Here is a 25,775-nt window from a genome sequence, read left to right as displayed (position 1 = left end):
AATATGGGCTAGTGGAGTGGGAGGAAATAAAATTTTCCCTGTTGATGGTTTCTAGACTGATTACCACAATTCTTTACCTGCATACAAAAATGAACTGCAGGAAATCTAAGTCCAGATGGCCTCATGGCCACACAATTCCTAGAAACATTCTCTTGCATAAAGCAATTTCAGTTCTGCTAAGCTTAAGGAAAGCTTTCCCCAGGCAAGCTCAGTGATTCAAAAGGAGATCTTGAGACCAAAGTTGTTAATAAATTGAATTGAAGACTGAGATCAGAGTAACTGTTACCCTTGCCCTGTCATATTTTGTGCTGGTTTTAAATTAGAGCTATGTCAATGACATAACAGACTACTATTATGCCATAAAAATGAAGCAAGAATGCTTTCTACTTGGTAGAACAGTCATTCAGTAAAAGCTTCAAATTTGTTTAAGGCAGTGAGGGGAAATGGGAATAAAGTGGATAGTAAAGAAATTTTTCCTGCAGGTGTTGGCTGTTTCAGCTGTTGTAAAATCCCATTCAAATTCATGTTAAAATGACCAGAGAGGTGGGAAGTACAGATAAGGATGGATGATACAACTAAGTCAGTCCATATCTTAAAGAAAAAAATCAAAGAAGGTGGAAACACTTGTAATATAACTGTGATATGAGGTCAGGGAGAGAATTGGAGTCTTCCCTCCCTGCTGGGTCAGGATCAGAGTGAGGTAAAAGATGGAGTTGAGTCAAATATAGAGAGGGGGGGAATGGATTGTCTTCCCTCTCAGTTCTCCCTGACAAACCCTACTCTGGTTGCCTTTCAAGACCTTAACTTCTGTTCCCTCAGAGACTTTGGCTAAACAAGCTTGATATAGTTAGCTTCTTTCTCCCTGAGAAGAGGAATGTCACTTCCCTCCCCCAACTTCAAGTCTCTCTCTCTAGATGTGATGGAGTCAGTCACTTGTTCTTATTAAAACTGTTTATTCTAAGGGAACAAGGCAAGGGATAGGGCAGATGAGTTTAGGAATGGGGCAGAAGGGAAGAGGGAGCAGGGGGTCCCTAGAATAACTGAAACCCCTTCTCCCAAAAGTCTGGCAGATCAGGCTTTGTTGATCTGCCCCCCTGGGGCCAGTTAATAAAGAAGCCCTGGCAACTGTAGCCAGTCCAGGATGTTAGGGAATCTGGAGGAAATCTTTCTTCTAGTGAATAAGCTTCCAGTCCTATTCACTTGGTTGTCTTCTTGGGGTACTGGGTCAAGCTTTCACAAGAGGAGATAAGTGCTGGGTTCAGAGATCCACCTTCCTGGTAGCTTCTCATAGAGAGGAAGAATCTTTCCATCTGCCCAGACCAGCACACTTCCTCTCCTTTCCCAGAATTCTTTCTCCTTCCTGCCCTTCCCCCATTCCTGCAGAATTCTCCAGCCTGCCAGATCTGCTTCTCTGTTCTGCTAGTGGATTTAAATCCAGTTCCTCTCTTACACACTGAGTGACACATTTTTACCAAGGATGAAACAGACTTGCTTTAGAAAATGATGCCTTCCAGAACTTAAGAGTTCTAAGATAGAAAAAACTCAACCTGGATTTAAAGTATTTAAGGGATTTTCTCACATTTTTATTGGGAGGGAGGGGGTACTGCCAAAGGAAATTTTAAATTTAAAACAATTCTTGTTGATCAGTCTCAAAAACTCTGAGACTCTAAAACATGATCACTTCCAGTTTCTTGGCAGGCAAATAAGAAAACATGGGTGACTACATTTGTTTTCAAAGACTGCTTTTCAACTTATTTTAGCCCAGGTATTGAAAAATATTTCAACAATAATATCACAATTAGAGTTAGTGACTTGAACTCAGGTCCTCCCAACTCCGGAACTGGCACTCTATCTACTGTGCTGCCTAGCTGTCCCAACAAGATCACGTTTAGAGCATTACTGATTTTAGATACTAGGTCATTCAACTATATTTGGTTCACTGTATGAGAATGTAAGTGCGCAAACTCCCCAAGATGTAGATAAATCTCTCTGTACCTACAAGTTGATGTATGAAGATTTAAAGAAAGAAGACAGCTCAGTCTATGCTGCTAAAATATTTTAAATGACAATATTTTCATCATATCTAATTTTAGGCTTCTCTTCAGATACAATATTCAGGAATTTTAATTTTTTTTAAATTTTGCTTCAGGAAAAAATTTTTCTTATCTTTTGCTAGTATGTGAATAAACAGATAAAATTTTATTAAGAAAAAATTTTTTTTCATTGCTTGTTTCCATTGGGCTAGAATCAATTGCCATATTTGACATAAAATTATAACTTTGAAAAGTATGAATTAGAATAATGCAACACTTTCATAAGATTCACAGTTGCATTGATTGGGACCTAATTGTACATCTACAAAAGTCCTGCTGTGTAAAAATAATATTGAAGTTATTAATTACCAAATTGTCTTACCAGTTCCCCACACATTTTTCTCTCCAAGTCAAGTGAAGGGACACGATTTCTTAATGCCAGAATTTCTCTGTCCAGTCTATGATTGTGTTGCTTTGTTTCTTGAAGGTCGGTTGACTCTAAAATGGGAAGTTACAAAATATATTGACTAAACTGAATCTAAGGACAATTTTTGTGATGCCAGCATTGACATTTGGGCTATTTCTACTACTTTTCCTTCTCTGTAATCTCACAAAACAGTATTTTTTCCACATACAAAAATGAATCATAGAATAGATCTCATAAAACCAACTTCCTTGGGGTAGGCCAAGTCAATCTTCAGGATGCCAGACCACTAAGGATGGCTTCTGAGGCAATGAGGATAAAGTGGAAAGAGTGGTGCTAGACTTAAAGAATCAGGAGACCTCAGTCAGACACTAGAGTTTTGTGATTATGGGCAAGTCATGAGTTTTCAGAACTTCCATTTTTTCATCTATAAAATGGGGATAGTGAGAAGATGGGATTGACTCTCCCCTTTCCTACTTTTAAATTTAATCAACCAAAAGCATAGACATCCCTACTAAACACTAAGTAGGGGAGGTCTGCAAGCCACTTACTAAAGTGGGTGACAACTCCAGAAACAACTGACCACACCCTGGGCAGTGCTAAGAAAATTTAAAGACTGCAGTTGGTCCCCATAAAGTGGAGGAAAGGACAGGAAATGATGTAAAAAAAAGTACTATAAAAGATGATGAATTTCCTGGGCAAGAGGTCTTTGTCCTGAAATTTCAGGTTGGAGGATCTTGGACTGGGACTGGGGCTTGGAGATACGATTTGGACATGGGATTCTGGATCTGGTGAGATTGCTCCTGAATCTTCTCCTTTGGAGCTTCAACCAAGGGTAAAGTGAGAAGCTAATCCTCTTTTCCTGGCTTCTGGAGAGATTAGTCCCAGAGATGCCTCCCCTTCTTGGAGGAGGCTGCATAGGTGGATCCCTTGTTTAATTTACCACCAGGTCCTCTGGTTGGGGTTAACAAGCCCTACCAGAGTTGAATGGGCACCAGAGCAAATATTTAGTGTGTTAGGATAGACATTTCCTCTATCGTCTTTTTCATTTCTCTATTTTCACTCTCTCCACCTTTTTTGTAAATAAAACTAACTAAAAATCATTTTAGCTTAAGCTATAACATTTTTAAATTGGCAACACAATATTATCTTTAAATTCTTATATATTTATTTATAATTATTATATATTAATACATATTTCTTATATATTTAGTCCAACCATAAAATGTAATTCCTTACAATAGTAATACTTGTACTACTCCTAACTTATTAATGTTTTGAGAAAAGAAGTTTGCCAACCTCAAAGCATTATATGTGTATGAATTGTTGTTGTTATTGATAGGGAGATATGAACTTCTAGGGAACAGGGCTTTGAAACTATCTCCCTCACCCTCATGGCAGCTAAGTGGCACAGTGGCCAGAGCACCAAGCCTAGTGTCAGGAAACCTGAGTTCAAATTTAACCTCAGTCACTTACTAGCTGTGTGACCTCAGCAAGTTACTTAACCCTGTTTGCCTCTGTTTCCACATTTGTAAAATGAGCTAGAGAAGAAAGTGGCAAGCTCCTCGAGAATCTTTGCTATGAAAACTCCATATGGGGTCATGAAGATTTAGACATGACTGAAAGGACTGAACCACCAACAAAACAACTTCACCCCATAAAACTTGAAGAACTCTTCAAAAACACTTCAGAAAAATAAAACCACCATACAAAATGGTAACAACATCCACTCATTTAAGAAAAATGTGTATATCTTTGCCCCAACTGAGAGAATCCTTTTTCTCTTGACTCCTTTTTAACATTTTTAACATTTCACCTGACCAGTGCTACAAATTCCTAAGCACTTCCACTCCCCACTAGCCATAAAGATATCAGCATGCCTGAATGGAGAGGACACTGACCTATAGTTCCAACTCTATTGCTACTGGTCTCTGAGGAGTTTGGCAAGACACTTTATCTGAGTTTCAATTTAACACTCTAAAAACAGTCAATACCTGTAGCGGGCAAAGCCTGAAAGCCCCCATATGGAGCAAAGCTCTGGGAAATACAGACCCTCAGAAAAACTGAGGCCATAGCTCAGCTGAAGTTAGACACATAGCTCACTCCTCACCTGAGGTCTCAAACTCCTCCCACTGTAACTAAATGTTCTTACAAAGTCACTGATGTATGTGTTCTTTGGGAATCTGGGTTAGATGGTTACATATTGACATGTTGACTTATTAGCCTATAGAAAACTCTAGATTTGATGAGGTAAACCAAATCCATTACACCACCTTTTAAATCATTACCCTTGTAGCATACCAGACATGTTAGCATCTGGGAAGTGTGATTGATGTATTGATATTGTATTACCAGACACATGGTCAGACCTCTTGATGGTCATTGTATGGAAAGGGATAGGATGAAGCACTAGCAAAGGATGGCAAATTCATGGGCTGGGCCTTGGGGGGTGGGGGTGGGGGCACGCTGCCCCAGGGGCCACGATGCCTCCCCTCCCCTTGGACTACTCTCATTTGCAGAGTACTTTAATTTGCAAAGCATTGTTAACAGCCATGCCTCCGCTGGGGACTATACTCATTTGCAAAGTGCGGGTTGGATTAATCCCCACCTCTTTGATCTCATCAATGTCAATTCAAGCAGTGTTAAAACCTATGTCATATTAAGTATTCGTTGATCCACATTCCTAAAAACCTTCAATAAATACTGGGGACTAGCACGAAACTCACTCTTACTAGCCCTTTACTAGCTTGCTCTAACTAGCTCTCTCCCCCTTCACTTCCTCTCTCCCTCTGTTCCTCCTCGACTCTCTCAGTCTTACTCTTACTCACTCTTACTCTCTCTCTCCTTCCTCTTCTCCTCTTACCTCTCTTGCTTCACTGTAAGTGCCAGTGCCTCCTACTAAGGCTTAGACTCTATTGTCTGTAGGAGGCACCAAGGAGTTGAGACTCCCCCCTATTCTAGCGACATTGTTGCCCCCCCCCTCCTACTGCTATAGGAGGCACCAAGGAGTTGAGCTTTCATAGCGATGCTGTCACCCCCGAAGCTTCCTATTAATGTTCAGATTCTTTTGTCTACAGGAGTATCAAGGGGTTGGTACTCCCCACCTATTCTCTTATTCCTCTTATTTCCTCGGAGTTCGTGTTACTCCCCATGTGTTTCTTCTTCTGCCTTTGAATCATTATTATTCTCCCATTTCCTTAGCCTCCTCTCTCCACCTCAGGTTATTGATTACCCACAGATAAATATTATAGGACTACCACAGGGGGTCGCTATAACCTTTCATTGTGTATGTGAAATATGTGAAAGCTTACCTACACTCTCAGCTTGTTTCAGGCTCTCTATAAAACAGAATCCACAATCAATAAACTTTACCATCAATCAGCTTGTCTATGGTCCTCCTGATTCCAAGTCTATTTCTCATCTCCCCCATCCCATCTTGGGGATTCTTCAATAATGTGTGAGCACGATTTATCAGGCTCATCAAATATCTGCCCTTCTTGCCTTCCAGGGCTGTTGTGAGAGTCAAATGGGATAATGGAAGTGAAGGCACCTTGCAAACTCTATACTACTATCATTGTGTGGTTTCTACATTGAACTGCAGAAGAAGGTACAGATAAAATATTATTTACCCTTTATTAATATTGTTAAATCTAGCTTCATGTGGATAGAAAATCACCTAACCCAAATGACTCTAAGAGACACTTCAGAGAAGTTGATGGTTTATAAGGAACGCTTAGATTCCATCTAACATTTGTTTTGTATCCACCCAGAGATTGCATTTTGGGTTCCTCAAATTAAATTGATACACATCTCAAACCACCTTCACTAGGAAACTACCTACATATGGCCAATCTGGTAAATGTCCTTACATTTAAATGTCTTTGTCTGAATTTCATATAATGTAACCTCACAAAAACAAAAGAGGGAGTCACATCTTCTTTCTAGCTATTTCTATACCAGATGGATTACCTAATAGATTTCTTTCTAAAACTATTTCAGATTTTTTGATTCATTCACATGACTAACACAGGGAAGGATCAGGACTAGACTCCTTTCTTAAATAAAGGTTTAGCTGAGGCGGTGCTTTATTTTCCTACACTTTTGATGATTGCAAACAGAGATGATTGCTGACTGTGAAAACAAAAGCCTCTCCATGGGCAAAGCCATCTTTTTCTAGTGCTCATTTCTCTTGACCCCAGTAATACCTAACTCAATGTCTCTGCCTTCCTTGGAAGTGTCAGCTTACTATTTTCTCATCAGTTTCTTTTCCTTTTCTATTCTTCTCCCCCATCCTATCTTTGTTAAATTTTGGGGGGAAGGTTATATTATTTTTCATCCATTAATCTTTTCTATGTCCTTTTTCTTTTCTCTGTCTCTACATGTTTGTTTCATCCTTATATTTTTTCTCCCCCTACTATTTTTCTTATTTTCCTTTTGCCTACTGCTTTTTTTTTATTCCTTGGTTTCCACTGCATCTTTTTTATTCCTTACTTGCTGCCTCAAAGTCCAAACTGAACAGTAGCAATTTGAGCCTAAACTGAAAATACTTTGGTTCTTTCTGAAAACTCAGGCTGGGTAGCAGTGACCTATTTCCAAATGAAATACTCTTGGGCAGCCACAACATAGGTACATTTAATTAAAATCTGCACTAATATAGTCCACAGAGATCTAGTTGGAGGGTAAGTACTTCTCTTACTAAATAAGGAAAGAATACTTTAGTAACTTATGTATTTCCAAATTGCTACCCAGAATGGGTAATTAGTTCACAGATCTACCTAAAAAGCTTTACTGTGCCTGTTTCCCTATAGCCCTTCCAAAATTGTCATTTTCCAATGTTGTTATCTTTTTCAGTCTTATTAATGTTTTGATGGATATTTTTCTTATTATTGGTGATTTCTTTCACTGAATATCACCAGTAAAGGGGCAAAGAAGCTCACTTCAACTCTTTACTCCTTTTGTCAGTTGGCATGCTATCATTAAATTAATGATGATGGGCATGGGTTTTAACAGGATATTTCAACATGGTGAAAGACCATGGGATCATCTGCCATTTAAACTTAAGTGACTATGGGCAAGTTACTAACATCTCTGGGCCACACTCTCCTCATCTACAAAATGAAAGAGTTGGACTCCATTTCTATCAATGATTTGGATAAAGGTATATATGGTATACTCATCAAATTTGTAGATGACAAAACTAGAATGAATAGTTAATGTAGTAGATAAGAGAATAAGAACTGCTCCCTCCAAAGTTATTGATGATCTCTTAACTGCCAAATCTAATCTTTTTTCAATTCTCATCCTTTTGATCTTTCTTCAGCCTTTGACCCTGTCAAGAACCATTTACTCTTTGATACTCTCTCCTTTTTTAGGATTCTGTGGTATTGTTCTTTCCTGGTTCTCCTCCTACCTATCTAACTTCTCCTTTGCTGAATCCCCATCCAGATCATACATCTAATGGTGCGTATCCTTTAGTATTCTGTCTTTGGTTCCTTTCCCTTCTCCAGCTATACTCTCTTACTTGGTTATCTCAAAAGCTCCCTTGAATTCAATTATTATTTACAAATAATTCCAAGATCTTTTTACCCAGCATTAACCTCTCTCTGGACCTCTAGTCCCATATCTACAAGTGTTTATTAGATATTTCAAACTAGATGTCCTGTAGCTAGTTTGCACTCAACATATCTAAAACTCAATTTGTTATCCTTTTCCTCAAAACCTTCCTCTCTTTTGAACTTCTCTATTACTGGGTATGGGCACTACGATCCTCTTAGTCACTTAGGCTTGCAACAAAATTCATCTAGAGTAACAAAGGTCATGAATATCATGGAGTAAGTTTTTTAAAAAGCATGAAGTGATTAGGCCTGGTAGTACCAGATAGCAAACTATTCTACAAATCCAAACCATTTGTTACTAGATAAGAAATAGAGAGGTTAATAAGTGGAATAGCTACATGTATGATGTATATGTATATACGCATATTCACAAATTTGCTGCTGGGTAATTATGAGTTTCCCTCACCTAGTGAAAGAATTGAAGCTCAGTTGGTACTTAGCAGACTGGAAATATAAGGAATCTGGCTAACATAAATATTGTACCTATGTGATCTGAAAAATTTAATAGCAATTAGAGTGACTTACCATTTTCTTTAATTTTATTCAAATTTTCTTTTAGCTCCTCAATTTCTAACTGGGCTGATTCCAAGGTAAGCTCTAAGAGGAAAAAAAATGTATAACTTACTTATTATAATACCAAGTTAGTAAATGTTCATCCACCAAATTTCATTCCTTTGCATCTTCAAAGACAAAATGTAATGTGTTCCAATGTAGAAGACTTTAGGTATCCAAAAAGATTTCTTAAGAAATGTAATGAGCACAGTCTTAAACCAGACTTATGCTAAATATTTGGAACAGCACAAAAAATAAAAACTAAAATGTAAAACTAAAGCAGCAAACTAAAAATAATTAACTTGAACAAACATTTATTAAGAACTAATTATGTGCCAGACACTTCAATTGGTGATAGAAATACAAAGATAAAAAATGAAAAGTCTCTGCCTTCAGGCTATGTTTTATAAGACCTTAATTTTTAATTAAGCATTGGTTTGTATTTAAATGTGTCATGTGTATGTCTTATCTTACCAATTCTGAGCTCATGTGCAGGTACCCTTTTTCATTTTAAATAAAAAAATTTTTAAATAACACTTTTAACTTTAAATATGCTTTTTATGTTTAAATTTAAAAAAAATAATAACATATTTAAATGAGTCTTAAAGATTTATAAAGTGTTTTTTCAACACAATTATGTGAGGTCAATAATATACAGTACTATTATCTCTCTTTTACAAAGACCCTTAGGCTTAGAGAGCTGACTTTTAGTTTTAGAAAACGTTTATTTTATTATAAGAAAAAATGTCATCTACTATTAAATAAATGTTATTAATATTAATAATAGCTAGCATATGTATGAGCTTTAAAGTACAAAGCACTTTACATGTATTATATCTCATTTGATCTTTACAACAACTTTGTAAGGTAAGTGCTGTTCTCATCCCCTTTACAGATGAGTTCACTGAGGCTATGATAAAGAGGCTAAGGGACTTGCCTAGGGAGTATCTAAGGGAGGCTTAAATTTTTTTTCCCCTTTTCTTAAATTTAATTTTTTTTTCCAATTACACATAATAAAATTCCATAGAAGTTTTCCAAAATTATATGATCCCTCCTCCCAGAGCTGGCAAGCAATTCAATCTGAGTTATACATGTATTATCATGCAAAACATATTTCTATATTATTCATTTTTGTAAGTGAATAATCTTATAAAACCCAAACTCCCAAATATAAACCACTGAGAAATCATATGTTTCCATCTGTATTCCTACTCTAACAATTCTTTCTCTGGAGGTAGATAGAATTCTTTGTCATAAGTCACGAGAGGGCTTTGAATTCAAATCTTTCTTACTCCAAGACCTATACTCAATCCATTACTTCATGAATGAGCAATCCTCTTTGGAGGCTAAAATTGGATACATGTACACCTTTTAACATGTAATCATCATGTAATTGTCTGAAATACTCTATACTGAGGAAACCTCTGACTTAAAATGAGGTCAAAAGGGAATGCAACTCTCCCCAATGCTAAAACTTCTGGAAAACAGTCTACATGGATATTTAATGAACTTAGGAACATGAGTGTGGCAACTTTTCTCTAGGGAAAGAAGCGTAGATCCACACAAATGTCACTGAGTCCACCCCAAAGACACAAAATGTGAACTCTTCTGCAACCCATTTTATGAGATTAAATCAAAGCCCCAAATGCTGGAAAATTTATTTAATCCAAAAGGGTAGTCTAGATAAAATCAGCTGTGTCTGTGAAAGAACACAATGGATCTCAATGCACAGCTTCTTGACATTAGTCTCTTTGTTTCCTATGGACATTTATAAATATGAAAAAAACTTAGCTAAAGTTTAGTCCAATTAAATGAGCTATATCAAAACACTCGAAATCAGTGAATTTAGGTGAAAAATCCAGCTCATAGCAGTTCCCCAAATGGTGCCAAATGTGACTGGGAATGGTGACTTGGTCCTAGTTCTTGGGCTCACTGGAGCACAGGGTCCCATGGGCAGTCCTCAGGGCCTCTTAATTCATCAGAGAACACTTTTAGCTCCCATGTTTTTATTTTGTAAAATGAAAATGACTTCGACAAAGTTTAAATAAAGCAGAGATAACAACTTTTAATTCCCAAGTTTACCGAGTTTGTGTTCTTTTCCCTTCATGTCTAGTCCATCAGTGAGTCCACAGATCTCTTCATGCATCTCCTGTAACCTTCTAGCTGCTTCTTCTTCCACAATCATCTCTAGTTTCCCTCGTACTGTTTTCTCTTTTTCCGGTTCTACATTAGGGGGCTGAAATATGAAATACAGATACTATTAATGGCAGAACAGAAAGCAATTTACTTTTGTTGTGCAGTAGTCCTATCAGTGTTCAGTAGTCCTATCAGTGTTCAGTAGTCTGGAGTAGAAAGGAAGAATAATGTTTAAATGGAAACCATTTCTACACAGAGAACGAAGAGATTCAGTCTGCTTGGAGTGAATCCACTCCTCCTTCTTAAGGCAGCCCATCCTCTTTGGAGATAGTTCTGACTGGTTAGAAAACTGACCTTTAATCCACCTCAAATTTGCCTCCCTACTGCTCCCAGATCTGTCCTCTGGGGCCAAGCAGAATCCCTTTTAAGCTCTTTAATTTACTTTCTACCACCCTTCTCTTTTCAACTCAATAAATACTTAATGCCTGCTAAGTATGAAATGTAGTACCTGAACAGAAAGTTTCTGTTCCCAAGGAGTTACATTCTATTGAAGACAATAACATGTACACAGTCAAGGAATTTGAAGCAGAGTACTAACAACTAGCAAACAGGGAAAGGTTGTCTCCCTCCCTCCATCTACTCTACATATATGATATATATGTATGTATTCATATATCTCATATATCCTTGAGGGCAGGGGCTCTTGATATTTTTCTTTATTTGCTCTCCCCCGCTCCTCACTTACCTCAGGACCTGACAGTGTTGATGAGGCTGCAGAGGTAACTTAGGGCTACACTGCAGGCCACAAACACCTTTTAGCAGGAGGATGACATGGTCATTAAGGCAGCCTAAACATCCCCAGGTCCCTTGTATATCATGGCATTAATACCCTCCCAAACCCTGTCACCCTCCTTTGGATAAGTCTCCAGTTTGTTGATGTCCTTCTTAAATGGTGGCACCCAAAACAGAATTCAGTGTTCTACATGTGGTCTGACAAGGGCAAATGCATTGAAGAGTTTAATTAATCTCCTTTAGATTGGAAGCTCCCTGATAAAATACCAAGAAGTATTTTATCATTTTTACTTTTTGTACTCTCCAATACCCAACACAGTGCCAAGCATACGGTAGGTCTACAATAAATGGAACTCAATTGAATATTTGAACATTGCTTTTCTTAATTCTAAGATGTTTTGATTGAACCTCTGGGTCACTATGCTAATTAACAGAGACTAAAACCACTAAAGTACTATTCTAATGACCTCCCCGCCCCCAGTTCTGGAAGACTAGGCCAGGGAAGTACAAGTCCTGGAAAGTTCTACAAAAGCTGGACAGGCTGTATGTCTAGTGTCTGAGAACTGGTCTATGTAATTTTGGGAAGGTTTATCTGTTGACCATAGAATAAAGAACTTTTCAGCCACAGCAACCTTTAATGACTCATACTTCTAAATTATAAAAAGGCTATGATCTATCAATAGATTAGATTATGCCTTAATAAGATCTTTGAAATATTAAAGAAAGATGCCACATCACACAACTGAATGGGTTGACTAAAATCCCTAAGGACTTCTTCACATGAACAATTTTCTTAACATACCTATTTTTCAAACCAGAGTAAGTCTTTACATTTATTCCTATTTGGTTTCACATTATCAGATTTGGTCCACTGTTGCAGCCTATCCAGATGTTTTTGAGTCTTGATGATGAAATCCAAAGTGTTAGCTAATCTCTCACAGATTTATTTCACCCGTAAATTTTATAAGCATATGTCATCAATGTTTCCAGCCTATCATTGGCAAAAATATGGAAGAGAAGAGGGCCAAGTTCAAAGTCCCATGACATTCCACTGAAGACCCTTCTACTCTCCACCACTGTAGGCTTTCTTTCAATTCCACTACTTACCCCATTTTGGATCTGTTTCAACCAGTTCTGAACCTACCTAGCTGTAGATTCATGATCAAAATCATATTTATTTATTTATGTTGCCATTGCTTGAAACATGTTTAAAACTCCAAGAAAAAAAACAACAAGCCAGTATCATCAATTTTCATTACTATCTTTATCTAGCTGAATAATCTTTAGATGGCAAGGATTGGGGTGGTGGCTAGCATAGCATCACTATAAAAGGAGATAACCTATACTGTTCACTTGTAACATCACCTCCTTTGGGTTGATACTTTGAATAATATGCCATTTAACTGAAACACTATGTTCAATGTTATTCTCTTAAACCTGTTCTGTAGAGACTGCTTTGGACTTTGGGCTCCTTACTCCTCCACTCAGACCACATATTCCTTCCATGTACTCTATTATCCAATGACACCAACTTCCTTGCTCTTCCTCCCATGTAATACTCCAACTCCTCATTCCGAAATTTTTTACTGGCTGTTCCTAATGTCTGGAATCCTCTCTTTTCCCTGCTTCAAGGATTCCCTGGTGACAACCTTGTTTGCAAGAAACTCCCTGATTGATCTTTGTTCTAGATCTGTGTCAGAGAACCTATGGCACCTGTGCTAGAGGGGCTGCTCCCCTTCCCCTCTCCATGTACGTCTGAGGACATTTCTCACATGGCCTGTCCCTCTGCCTAGCAGCCCAATGGGAGCACTTCCTCCCTCCCCTGTTTAGGGTAAGGCAGGGGGCTCACATGTGGCATGAGGGTGCAGTTTGGGCACTTGGTCTCTAAAAGGTTCACCATTACTGTCCTAAACCAAACACTAAATCCTCTAGTACTTGTCAATCACCCAATCCAGAACTCAGCTAAAGACAATAAAAAACTCAAGCAGATTTTAATCATTCAAGCTTAGGGAATTCAATTAATCAAAATAATGCCTTTACTTTATATATAAATTCATTTTGTATAGTTCATTGGGAGTGCTAAGATTGTAGTTCTGTGTGACTTCCCAGATTATAGTCTATCTGTTCTGATTAAAGACTACTATTTTATGACCAGTTCAGAAGTGTTTTGCATGATAATACATGTATGGCCCAGATCAAATTGCTTAGCATCTCTGAGTAGGAGGAGGGAGGGAGATGGTTTGGATTTTGTAACTTGGAAAATGTATGTAATTAGAAAAATAAAATATCTTTGAATTTTAAAGAAGATCCTTGTTTTAATTACCTAGATAACTTTTATTTATTTATTTACAATGGCTTTCTTTAAGTCTCAGTTGAATACTGCCTTCTCCAAAAAGCTTTTCTCAGTTTTTCTTAATACTAGTACCTCCTCTGAGATTATCTCTAACTTATCTCATATATAATCCTGCCATGCACATAGTAGTTTGCATGTTGCCTCCCCCATGAAATTCTGAGTTCTTTGAAACAGAGACTACTTTTGCCTCTTTGTATCCCAGTTCTTAATACTGTGTCTAGTATATAGTAGGTGCTGAACAATTGTTTGTTGACTTGACTTTCTCCCTAATCCCATGGCTCTTCTGTCTCCTAGATTCCTAAGATCTAGGATAAGGTCCTATACTTTTAAATGTTCACTTTTACTAATCTAAGGCACACTCTGAGCTTTGCCCTCCTTTTTTCCCCATAGGGAAGTAGGACATGACATTTGGACAAACATATTCTTTGTCCTGACAATGGCATACCATTTGTTGGCATTTGTGTTCTAATCTCACTACCTCTTCCAAACAGGCAGGTTTTTTGGCTGTCCCTCACATGTGACACTCCATATCCTATATCCTTGACTTCACAAAGCCCTCCACCCCCTCCCCAAAGAGAATGCACTCCTTCCTTCCCTTCGTCTTAGAATATCTAGTTTCCTTCAAAGCTCAGTTCCAATATCACTTTCAGTTTGAGGCTTTTTTCTCATTCCCTACCCTCTCTCCAAAAAATTTTGCTAATATTTATTTTGAATATGTTCTATATGCATATGTTGTCTCCCAAGGACAAAGACTATTCCACTTTTGTCTCAGAGTCTTGTACAGAGCGTGGCATAAGGTAGGGACTAATCACATGCTGGTTGATGGATTAATATTCCCAGCAGAAAGACAGAAACCTGGAGTCAAAAACAAGGTATGCTGAGCCACAAATGAACCATATCACAGAGAACACTTCCATTTTCAGAAGTTAAAAAAGGCAATGAATGAAGAGAATGAATAACTCTGGAGGGTGATGGAATCAACCCCCTTGACTATCAGCAATACAATGTGTCTAATAAAGTCTATAAGTCCAGCAGAGAATCTCTAGGAGTTTCTTTGGTTAAAAAAAAATTATTTATGTACCTTCACCCATGGAAATAATTTACATCCTTAACCAAAATGGCCTTTATGAAGTAAAATCAGGTAAGCCGGGGCATGCACTCACTTGGGGCATCCCTTTTCTATATGGCTCATCCCTCTATTAGTTAATATTGAGGGGTTTTTCAAAACATTTAGGGAAATTTCTGACATACTCCTATGGAATGTGGATAAAACACCCCTCCAAGCTAGGAACTGTTGTAGGTTTTGTGTAGAAGTGGCCATCCATTTTTAGGTGGACCAACATGTACTTTTTATTAATCAATTATGGGCCCTAGACCTGTGATCATAGGGTTCACAGATTTTGAGTTAGAAGGGAACTGAGAGACCATCAAATTCAATCCCCTCATTTTACAGATAAGGAAAAAGAGGCATAGAGAAAGAGGCATAGAAAAATTAGAGGACTTGTCCAAGGCCATACAGTTAAAAAGTGTCTGAGATGGGTTCTGAACTCCCTCTTTATGACTCCATGTCTAGAGTCCCCTCTACTCCATGGGAGGTCATAGATTCCCTGAATAATTCTATGAGTACAGGTAAATCCTCCCAAAATTGATCTTTCAGGGCAGGGGCATTTATTTGACTTAGATTCCAGAAACATCTGACATCCTATTGTGGTCTCTTGTTTCTGCCAGAGCCAGCAAACACACTGATTCACATTTTCAGCCCTAAGGCAGGAAAAGCCAATGTTTCCTTGAGCTATTAAAAAAGCCTTCCACATGTCTAACGGGATTATTTCCAATGAGGTACTGGGGAGCCCAGTGCACAATCTGCCTTGCTAGGTGGGACACCAAGAAACACAAATTGGCCTGGTCCATTGGGAATTACCAGTGGAAGAAACCTATGAACAACTGATATTTGAGTCCAGGAACTCTGAAAGAGTCCTCTGACCATGCAGAGAAAGCACCTGAGGGTTCTAGATGCCATCTGACACCAGGAACCAATTTCAACTACTAAGTATGCCAGGGATTTGCTGCTTACATATACTGCAGACAACTCAGCAGCCTGGGAAAGTAGCTTCTCTGGAAGTCTCTAGAGCCCTCTACTGGGGAACCTGAAGTAGAGCAACTAGCACCGCCACTTATCCACAAGCAATCTGGATAACATTCATATCCAACTGAAAAAAGGGTTCACATTCTCGCCCTCTCCCACTCACAGGAAGAATGAGCTTAGAGAAGAAAAGAGGCAAAAGTGAAAAATAAGACTAAAAGTCAAGATGATTTAATTTCAGAGTGCATAGAGAAGATCCCTGCTGGAAAGTCTCCCTCCCTCCCTCCTTCCTTTCCTTCTTTTTCCTTTTTTCTTTCTTCCTTTTTTCTTTCCTTCCTTCCTTCCTTCCTTTTTTCTTTCCTTCCTTCCTTCCTTCCTTCCTTCCTTCCTTCCTTCCTTCCTTCCTTCCTTCCTTCCTTCCTTCCTTCCTTCCTTCCTTCCTTCCTTCCTTCCTTCCTTCCTTCCTTCCTTCCTTCCTTTCTTTTCCTTCCTTCCTTCTTTCTCTTTTTCTTTCTTTTTTCAAATCCTTACCTTCTATCTTAGAATCAAAGTGTCTTGGTTCCAAGGTAGAAGCGTGGTAAGGACAATGAAGCAATGAGGGTTAAGTTACTTGCCCAGAGTCACCCAGCTAGGTGTCTGAGGTCAGATTCGACCTCAGGACCTCCCATCTCTAGTCCTGGCTCTCAATCCACTGAGATACCTAGCCACCCCATTTTTACTCTTTCCCAGTTATGTCAGTGTATCAGTAAGGTCAGGGAAGTACCATGTTCTCTTTTAGGCTCATGCATGTAGTCCACATCTAGTGGACCTATGATTATGACAACAACTTGATACTGGGATCACTATTTCTGATTACCTAAATTAAAATGGCATAAAACCATGTTGCTGTAGGAATTTCAGGATAGGGGGCAGCTGGGTAGCTCAGTGGATTGAGAACCAGGCCTAGAGATGGGAGGTCCTAGGTTCAAATCTGGCCTCAGGCACTTCCTAGCTGTGTGACCCTGGGCAAGTCACTTGACCCCCATTGCCTAGCCCTTACCACTCTTCTGCCTTGGAGCCAATACACAGTATTGACTCCAAGACGGAAGTTAAGGCTTGGGGAAAAAAAAAAAAGAATTATTGGAAGAGATTAATCCAACCTGCTACCTCCTTTACCTGGGTCTTGGTACTTACTGTTAAAAATGGCTGAATGCTCCTTGTAGGAAGGCACAGTTCTTAATTATATCGCTATATTCCCAGAACCTAATATAATGCTTTATCTATTTCAGGTGCTAAATAGTTTGTTGAATGAAGCACAGGATGTGGTGGCTTTGATGTGATTATGTGAATGCTACAAGTAAACAGGTCTAGGAATATACTGTGCTAACAGATTAGGATAGTGATAGTCACAAAAAAGAACTTAGGTAATGTACAGAATCTGATCTATAACTGGAAAAGTGATTGGTGGAAAAATATTTCTTCAATTTTTCTACTTTAATATTGGCCTCTGCCATTCAGTTTATGAATATCCCTGCGATCTTAGAGTAGTTCATAATCCCCATCTTCCAAAAACTGAATAATGAGATAGAGGTTTCTCTCAGTAACTTTCTCTTGTTTCTAGACCTTTGTCTAGGACAAAGAATAGGTGTTGTCCACTTGTCTAGGGATTACATCAGAAGAGGCTATTCATCAGACTAGAGAAGTACCAACTCAAGAAGAGTGATACAGAATTCTTAAAGCACATACTGGTTCAACAGAGCAGGGATAGGCTCAAGTAAGGTGAAGACCATACTACACTTAGGAACTCTTGCATCTCTACACTGCCAGAAGGTCAACAAAGGTTCCTGGGGCACAATTTACAAGTTCATTCCCAGGTGTTCATGTCTGATAATGCTTTTAACCAGCCTGCTCATACTTCCAAAGCATTCCACTGGACAATGAAAATAAATGCTATATTCAATGAGTTCATTAAATGTTTTTCTTTACCTTCATCTTGATCTCTAGGTGCTCACAAGCAATTCATAGTAGAGAAGAAGGCATCCATTGCCTGAGGATGGCATGTGTGCATGAGGATGGCACACAGAATTATCGATGACTAAGTAATTTTCAAGAGATAGAAACTTAATGGAGATCAACACTCTTTATCACCCATCAAACACTCCTACATAAAGCACTTTTATTTTTTTTTATTTTTTTAAGCCCTTACCTTCTGTCTTGGAATCAATACTGTGTATTGGCTCCAAGGCAGAAGAGTGGTAAGGGCTAGGCAATGGGGGTTAAGTGACTTGCCTAGGATCACACAGCTGGGAAATGTCTGAGGCCAGATTTGAACCTAGGACCTCCCGTCTAGGCCTGACTCTCAATCCACTGAGCCACCCAGCTGCCCCCCTAAAGCACTTTTTAATTGCTCAACCAAAATCAGGTTTTCTGGCACTATCTGTTTTAGCAGATTTAGTCTGGTAACCTTCTACAACCCAAAGCCATGAAACAAATCAACAGATGCTCTTCTGCAGAAACCAGAGTTCCATCACCTAGCAGATCAGCCACCTCAGAAGGATTGGCTTGGCTTGCCTGAAGCAAGCCATCCCTGGTAATCAGGGAAATCCCTAGGCAGGAACAAAGATACTAGTCTCAGGGAAAGAGGAAGCTGAAGTTAAGGGAGACAAGAGAAGATTAATCCAAAGTCAGTATCCAAAGGATACAAAGCAAAATATAAGCTCTTTAAGCATATGGACTGTGTTTAAAATTGTCATCTCTGTATCTCTCCTGGCACAATATCTTGTACAGAGTAGCCATTTAATAAATGTTGAATTAAATTTAATTGGGAAACATCAACAGACAAGGGACTAAGGGAGGAGCCAGAGCCAAAAAATTCTGCCAAAATTTAGAAAGCCAAAATGCAAGAAGTACAATAGAACTGATGTATTGTCTGAACTTATATTGCTTTCTGGAAGCTAAGGATTTTTTATTCTGGAGGCTTGAGTGTTCTGCTCCAAACTAGCAATGATGCCCTGTGTGAAGAGTGAATCAAACTTTCTTGTCTATCAATCAGCAACTTTTAAGTTTAATCAATCAAAAACTTAAGTATCCCTACTTAGTACCTTACCAGTCACTAAGTATGAGAATTCACAAGTCACTTGCTAGAGTGGTTGACAACTCCAGAGCTCACTGCCCACCCACCACTCATCCACCCATAAAGTGGGGGATTGACAGGAAGTGACTTCAAGAAACTGCTTTAAAAAGGCCAACTCCAGGATTCAAGGAGGCTCTCTCTGTGTTGGTGAGCTGGACTGTAGGAGGAAACTCTTTCCCTGGATCCTACATAGGCTCGCAGTGGTGAGTGGAGTGATTCCTTCCTTGGTTCTTTGCTTGTTGGTGCTTTGGTGGGACATTCCCTTCAGCATAAATTCTGGTGAGATTCTTGGTAGTCTTAGCCTTGTGTGCACTGAAGGTTCTTGGCAGATTCTTCAGATTTTGGCTTCCTAAATAGGGCTTTGGATTCTGGTGAGATTCACTTTTGGATTCACATTTGCGGTCTGGAGACATTAGGATTAAATTTAGGGTATTTTTAACTAGGCAGTACTTTCTGTCTCTTTATCTACATTTTTCCACTTTCACTTTTTCCACCTCTTTATAAATCAAACTGCTAAGTCATTTTGACTTAAGCTGTAATATTTTTAAATCTGTAACCACAATATTACTTTAGAATTCTCATATTTAGCATAAAACCTAAATTTAAATTCTTACACTTGTGTGGTCCTAAGTAAGCCCTAGAATTTCATGATAAGTCAGCAAAAGTAACTCTTGCTTAGGTTCATATTCCTGAAAACTGCAAACTATAACCACTTGGCCTTAGCCAGATAAAATCAGTAAATAGCAGGCATAAGACATTTGACTGTAAAGATTCATATCTTCCCCTAGCCAGATAAAATCAGTAAATAGCAGGCATAAGACATTTGACTGTAAAGATTCATATCTTCCCCTATCAAAGATCTTCCAACCTCACTGAAGTTAGCTACTCACTTGTTCCTTCCATTCATTTTTGGCTCTAAAACCTTCACTCCAGTGAAGGTCCCAATTTATCCCATACTTCTGGATTATTCTGATCACTACCCTATAAGTAATATATACCTTTCCACAGTACATCATTCTACTTCAATAACTGGCATGTTAATCATAGTAGTATCTCAAGCACAATATATATCATATCACCAAGATGATTGGTTCATCCTATTGCCCAAGGCTAAATTCTCTCTTCACTCAAATCATATATATATACTATGAATGCCTTCCATGCATTGCCATTTGACCTTCCAAGGTATCCTATGGACCTTTGGGCCTTGCATCCTTGCAGCTGTGTTCTGAAGACCTCTAGACCCTTACATCCACCTTGAAGCTAAACTTTCCTATATGTGCTTTTGAAGAGCCAGCTCCCAAACCCCTTCTTTCCCCTCCCTGACCCCTAACCCCAGAACTTCCTGCCACTCCCCTTCTTGACATATGCCAGGAACTGATAACACCCCAGCCCCAGGAGTTCCTGTTCACTCCCCCCACCCTAGGAATTCCTGTGCACTCCCCCTACCACAAAAGGGTATAAAAAGCCTGCAAACCCCATACTCAGGGTTCCAGCCATTTTTAGAGAGCTGAGCCCAAACTGCAGTTTGTTTAATAAACTCCCTCCTGTATGTAACATTGTTGGTCATTATTTCATCCTTGGGATCGATTAACTGGGCACTTCACTATGTGCCCTTATTAGAATGAGCACAGAAACGTTTAAAATTTTTATCCCTGAAACTTAGCACAGCATTTGGCACATAGAAAGCATTACTAAATCCTTCCCTCTTTCTTTTCATGTCAAAGGTTGAGTGGTAGTTACCCAATACTTATACATAGATAGAAGGAAACTGGCCCTTCCTAATCCACATAGTATTATTCCCTTTCACCTATTTACTAGATTACCTGCCTTACTACAATAGGCTATCCCATTTTCCATTAGTGTCTGCTGCTACACATTCACCTAAAACCTGACTTACAATTACCAAACTTCACCTACTCCCAACAATCCTGGACAGATAAGAATAATATAACAACCAAAGACATCTTGAAATCATAGAGGTATCAGGACTGTCTCAGTAATTTGGTATGTTCTGAGCCCACCAAACACAGGAATCTTTAATAACATTAGCTTTAGTATTCACCTAAGCTGACAGAAGCCTTTCACCATAAAGTCATGACCTTGAGTTATCCATAAATATTATAAGGGGAAATATCCACACCCACAGCTTGTGTTCAAGCTAAGCTGGGAGGAGGTGGGAGGATAATGACAGTTACAAAGCACTAAGGTTTGCAAAGCATTTCACTAACATGATCTCCTAGAATCCTCACAACAAACCAAGGAAATAAGTGCTGTTTTTCTCCCCATTTTATGGCTGAAGAAACTAAGTAAGCCTTATGGAGGTTAAATGGCTCATCCTGAGTCACACAGCTAGCTAATGTTTAAAGCAGATTTCTCTCTCCAATTTTTTCTACACCCTACTGCCTCCCTTTGGGGTGGAAAAATGGCTAGCTTTCCAATTGAGCTAATTCTATGCATAAAGAACACTGCCACTATTCAGAGTTCTGTGCTGCTTCTTCCAGGATATGTTACTGATTCTACTTGATTGGGACCTTGACTTCAGCACCCGCTCGGGACCTACAGTTCTTGAATCTAGACTATGTTTTTCAGTCCAGCTCCTAGGTCCTTTTCTTTGTGTATTCCTGTCTTTTGACCTTTGGATTGGGCACTCTTATTTGACTATATTCACCCTCCAAATTCCCACGACTTTCTCTCTCTCTTCAGTCTCTAGATGAGGCTTCACTCCCCATAAGAGAATAGGACACAAGAAATTCATTCACCAAAAATTGTTCTGAATGAGTTTTTGGCTGTTTCAAAAAAATTAAATCCACCCCCACCCCTCCACCACCCAAGGATGGTCAAGACCTATGATCATCAAGGATATTAAAAAGATATGCCACAGACTTTGAGGCCAATTCCCAACTAGTAGTTCCAAAATGTTTTAAGTAACAGCAAAATCATTGGAACAAATGTAAAGTCTTATTGTTGGACTACTTTATAAAGGATAATGCTTTTTAAAAAAAGGACAATATTCATCCACATATTAAGTGTAATCCATCTGTTTTTAAAAATCATTCATTATTATTTTATAGGCAGATTTTGTATGTTTCATCTACTATAAAGTAAAAGATAATTTAGAATTGTCATATTGAAACTGAAGGAAAAAAACTATAAAAACTCTTTACCTTATTTGGAATTTCTTTTGGCCATCGCAAATATTCCTGTTGTTTTTGAAGGTCATCTTGTAATGTCTGAACAAAGAAATCAATGGTGGTGACATTCTAGATATTGTTGATGTATTATAAAGATAGAAAAGTACAATTTTTGTCTGAATACACAATTTAAAACTTGACAAACCAGGATTGTTAGGTCATATTCTAATCTTTGGTAGTTAAAATTGCTTTCTCAGTTAATAAGCAAGGAACACAAAATAATTGTAACATTAATCTAAGCAAAATTTAATCATAAGGATAATTTTTCTATAACAAATAATTGTATAAAACATTTCAAAAAACCATCAAAACCTTAAAAATTTTTTTTTCACTAGTTGTTCTTTTCTATTGACACAGCTAATTGAGAAATTAGTCTGTACTTTTAACTGAGTGAGGTGGGGGAGAGGAGAGCATTGATTTTTAACCATTAATTTATTTTTTAGGTTCAAAGTTAATTCAAGCCTACCTTAAGATGGATTTCCTGAAGGCCACTGCCCGCAGAGTTATATGAATTTAACTTGGGGTCAGCCAGTTCCAGCTTCTCCAAAAGGGTTGTTCTTTCTACCAATAAATAAGCAATCTGTTCACTAGGACTGCTCTGAGCGATTTCTGATAAGCCCTCCTGATCCAACATTTCTTCAATCTCCTTTAGCTGGACTTCTGGGAGAAACAAATTGCAAAAAGAAAAGCTCTAGACTAAGATATCAGGGAAGTTTTCTTTATAACTTCTTGGTTTAAGATGTCTAGATTCTATTTATTTATTATGGCTTTTTGGTAGTCTAATAATTCTTAAATTATTTCTCTTTAATCTATTTTCTAGATCAGGTTTTTTTCCCCAATAAGATATTACACATTTTCTTCTATTTTTTCCATTCTTTTGACTTTGTTTTATTTTTCCTTGATGTCTCATAGAATCATTAGATCCAGTTACCCAATTCTAGTTTTTAAGGAATTATTTTCTTTGGTGAGCATTTGTGTTTCTTTTTAAGATTTGGCTGGTTCTATTTGCTTTATTTTTTAACCCTTACCTTTCATCTTAGAATCAATACTGTATATTGGTTCTAAGGCAGAAGAGTGGAAAGGGCTAGGCAATGGGGGTTAAGTGACCTGCCCAGGGCTGTACAGCTAGTAAGTGTCTGAGGCCATATTTGGACCCAAGACCTCCCATTCCTGGGCCTGGCTCTTAATCCACTGAGCCACCCATATGCCCCCTAAGTTATGTTTTTTAAAGAATTCTTTTCTTCAGGGAATTTTTGTACCTCTTTTTTTTCTATTTAGTTTATCCTGATTTTTAAGGAATCATTTTCTTCAGTAATTCTTGTGCCTTCTTTCTTTTCTTTTTTTTTTTCACCTTTAGGTTAACTTTGTTTATGAAAAAAACAACCAAAAAAACTTTACCTTACATCTTAAAATCAATACTGTGTATTGGTTCCAAAGCAGAAGAGCGATAAAACCTAGGTAATGAAGGTTAAATTACATGCTCAGTGTCACACAGCTAGGAAGTGTCTAAGGCCACATTTGAACCTAGGACCTTCCATCCCTAGGCTTGGTTCTCAATCTACTGAGCCACCTAGCTGCCCTATAAATTTGGTTTTTTTAAGGTATTATTTTCTTTAATATTTTTGTACCTTTTTTACCAAGCCATTAATTTTCTTTTCATGGTTTTCTTTTATTACTCTCATGTATTTTCCCCAAAACTTTTCCTCTATCATGCTTATCTCTTTTTAATTCTTTGAGGAATTCTTGTTAGCCTTGGGTCCAAATGGCATTTATTTTTAAGGCTTTGATTGTAGTCATTTTCCAATTACTGTCTAGTTCTGAGCTTGTATCTTGTTCTTCTATACCACTATTGCAGGGGTTTTTTTGTGATCAGATTTTGTTGTTGTTTGCTGTTTTTTCCCAGCTTATTTCTTGATTTTGAACTTTATGTAAAAGTGGAGCTCTGCTAACCTGGAGGTGAGCTTCAGGCTTTTTCTGCAGCTTCAGCTCTAATTCTGGAAGTCTGCAAGTTTTCTGTGTTTCTAAAGAGGTGTAGTCATTGCTCTCAGTCCGTGTCCTGCTCTTTACCCAAGAAGGGCCTCTATAGCCTCAAGCACTAGTATTCTTCTTGACTCTGCAACCAGTTCTTTACTAGATTTTTCTTAATGAGACATATAACCTATTCAAAATACCCTTTTGGTAGCAGATTGGCTAACATAACAGCAAAGGAAAGTAATGAATGCTGGAGGGGATGTGGCAAAGTAGGGACATTAATTCATTGCTGGTGGAGTTGTGAACTGATCCAACCATTCTGGAGGGCAATTTGGAACTATGCCCAAAGGGCGACAAAATAATATCTACCCTTTGATCCAGCCATAGCACTGCTGGGTCTGTACCCCAAAGAGATAATGGACAAAAAGACTTGTACAAAAATATTCATAGCTGTGCTCTTTGTGGTGGCCAAAAACTGAAAAACGAGGGGATGCCCATCAATTGGGGAATGGCTGAGCAAATTGTGGTATATGTTGGTGATGGAATACTATTGTGCTAAAAGGAATAATAAAGTGGAGGAATTCCATGGAGACTGGAACAACCTCCAGGAAGTGATGCAGAGCGAGAGGAGCAGAACCAGGAGAACATTGTACACAGAGACTAATACACTGTGGTATGATCGAATGTAATGGACTTCTCCATTAGTGGCGGTGTAATGTCCCTGAACAATTTGCAGGGATCTAGGAGAAAAAAACACTATTCATAAGCAAAGGATAAACTATGGGAGTAAAAACACCGATGAAAAGCAACTGCCTGAATACAGCGGTTGAGGGGACATGACAGAGGAGAGACTCTAAATGAACACTCTAATGCAAATATTATCAACATAGCAATGGGTTCAAATCAAGAAAACATGTAATGCCCAGTGGATTTACGCGTCGGCTATGGGGGGTGGGGGGGAGGAAAAGAAAATGATCTATGTCTTTAATGAATAATGCTTGGAAATGATCAAATAAAATATTTTTTAAAAATACCCTTTTGGTAATTACAGATTCCCCAAGCAACTAATTCAGCTTCCTAGGTCTAGGTAATCCTTCACTTAAGTTGCTCAGACCAAGGTCTTGTTGACTATTCTCTATTTCCCTATAATATCCTTCAGACAACTCTAGAGACCAGCCCAACTCAGCTCTAGTATCCAGTTTGAGTCTTTGCCCTTTACCTTGTTAAATATCACAGAAATATTAGTCATTGTATACAAATACTATATTTATAAGGTTCCTGCCCTTATTACTAGAATTAGCTGATATTTATATATTAGCTTTAAGGTTTATAAAAGATTATATATACATATTCTCATTTGTCCTCACAATGGCCCTGTGGGCTATATATTCTGGTTGTTATTGTCCCTGTTTTAGAGGTGAGGAAATTAAGCCTTAGAGATTCTAAGTAACTTGCTCAGTCATTTATTTATTCAACAAACAATTATTAAATCCCTATACATATAAGGCAC

The 25,775-nt window shown here is 38.2% G+C and overlaps 1 protein-coding gene across 10 annotated transcripts in view; it reads right to left on the bottom strand.

Moving 5' to 3' along the window:
• CCDC30 (coiled-coil domain containing 30) overlaps positions 1-25,775 on the bottom strand; it is a 156,228-nt gene that overhangs the window by 122,955 nt on the left and 7,498 nt on the right. For 8 of the 10 annotated variants that reach the window (XM_056795317.1, XM_007492928.3, XM_056795319.1 and 5 more), the window contains 5 exons: positions 22,761-22,954; positions 22,268-22,333; positions 10,707-10,860; positions 8,598-8,669; positions 2,416-2,531 (listed from right to left, as the gene is read on the bottom strand). In XM_056795317.1, the coding sequence (XP_056651295.1) occupies positions 2,416-2,531; positions 8,598-8,669; positions 10,707-10,860; positions 22,268-22,333; positions 22,761-22,954 (602 nt within the window). The remainder of the gene's footprint in view (positions 1-2,415; positions 2,532-8,597; positions 8,670-10,706; positions 10,861-22,267; positions 22,334-22,760; positions 22,955-25,775) is intronic. The other 2 variants (XM_007492929.3, XM_056795321.1) reach the window with 1 other exon arrangement.

This window comes from Monodelphis domestica, chromosome 4 (assembly GCF_027887165.1).
Source record: "Monodelphis domestica isolate mMonDom1 chromosome 4, mMonDom1.pri, whole genome shotgun sequence".
In the NCBI taxonomy this organism is placed as follows: domain Eukaryota; kingdom Metazoa; phylum Chordata; class Mammalia; order Didelphimorphia; family Didelphidae; genus Monodelphis; species Monodelphis domestica.
This window is presented reverse-complemented; position numbering and strand designations above follow the sequence as displayed.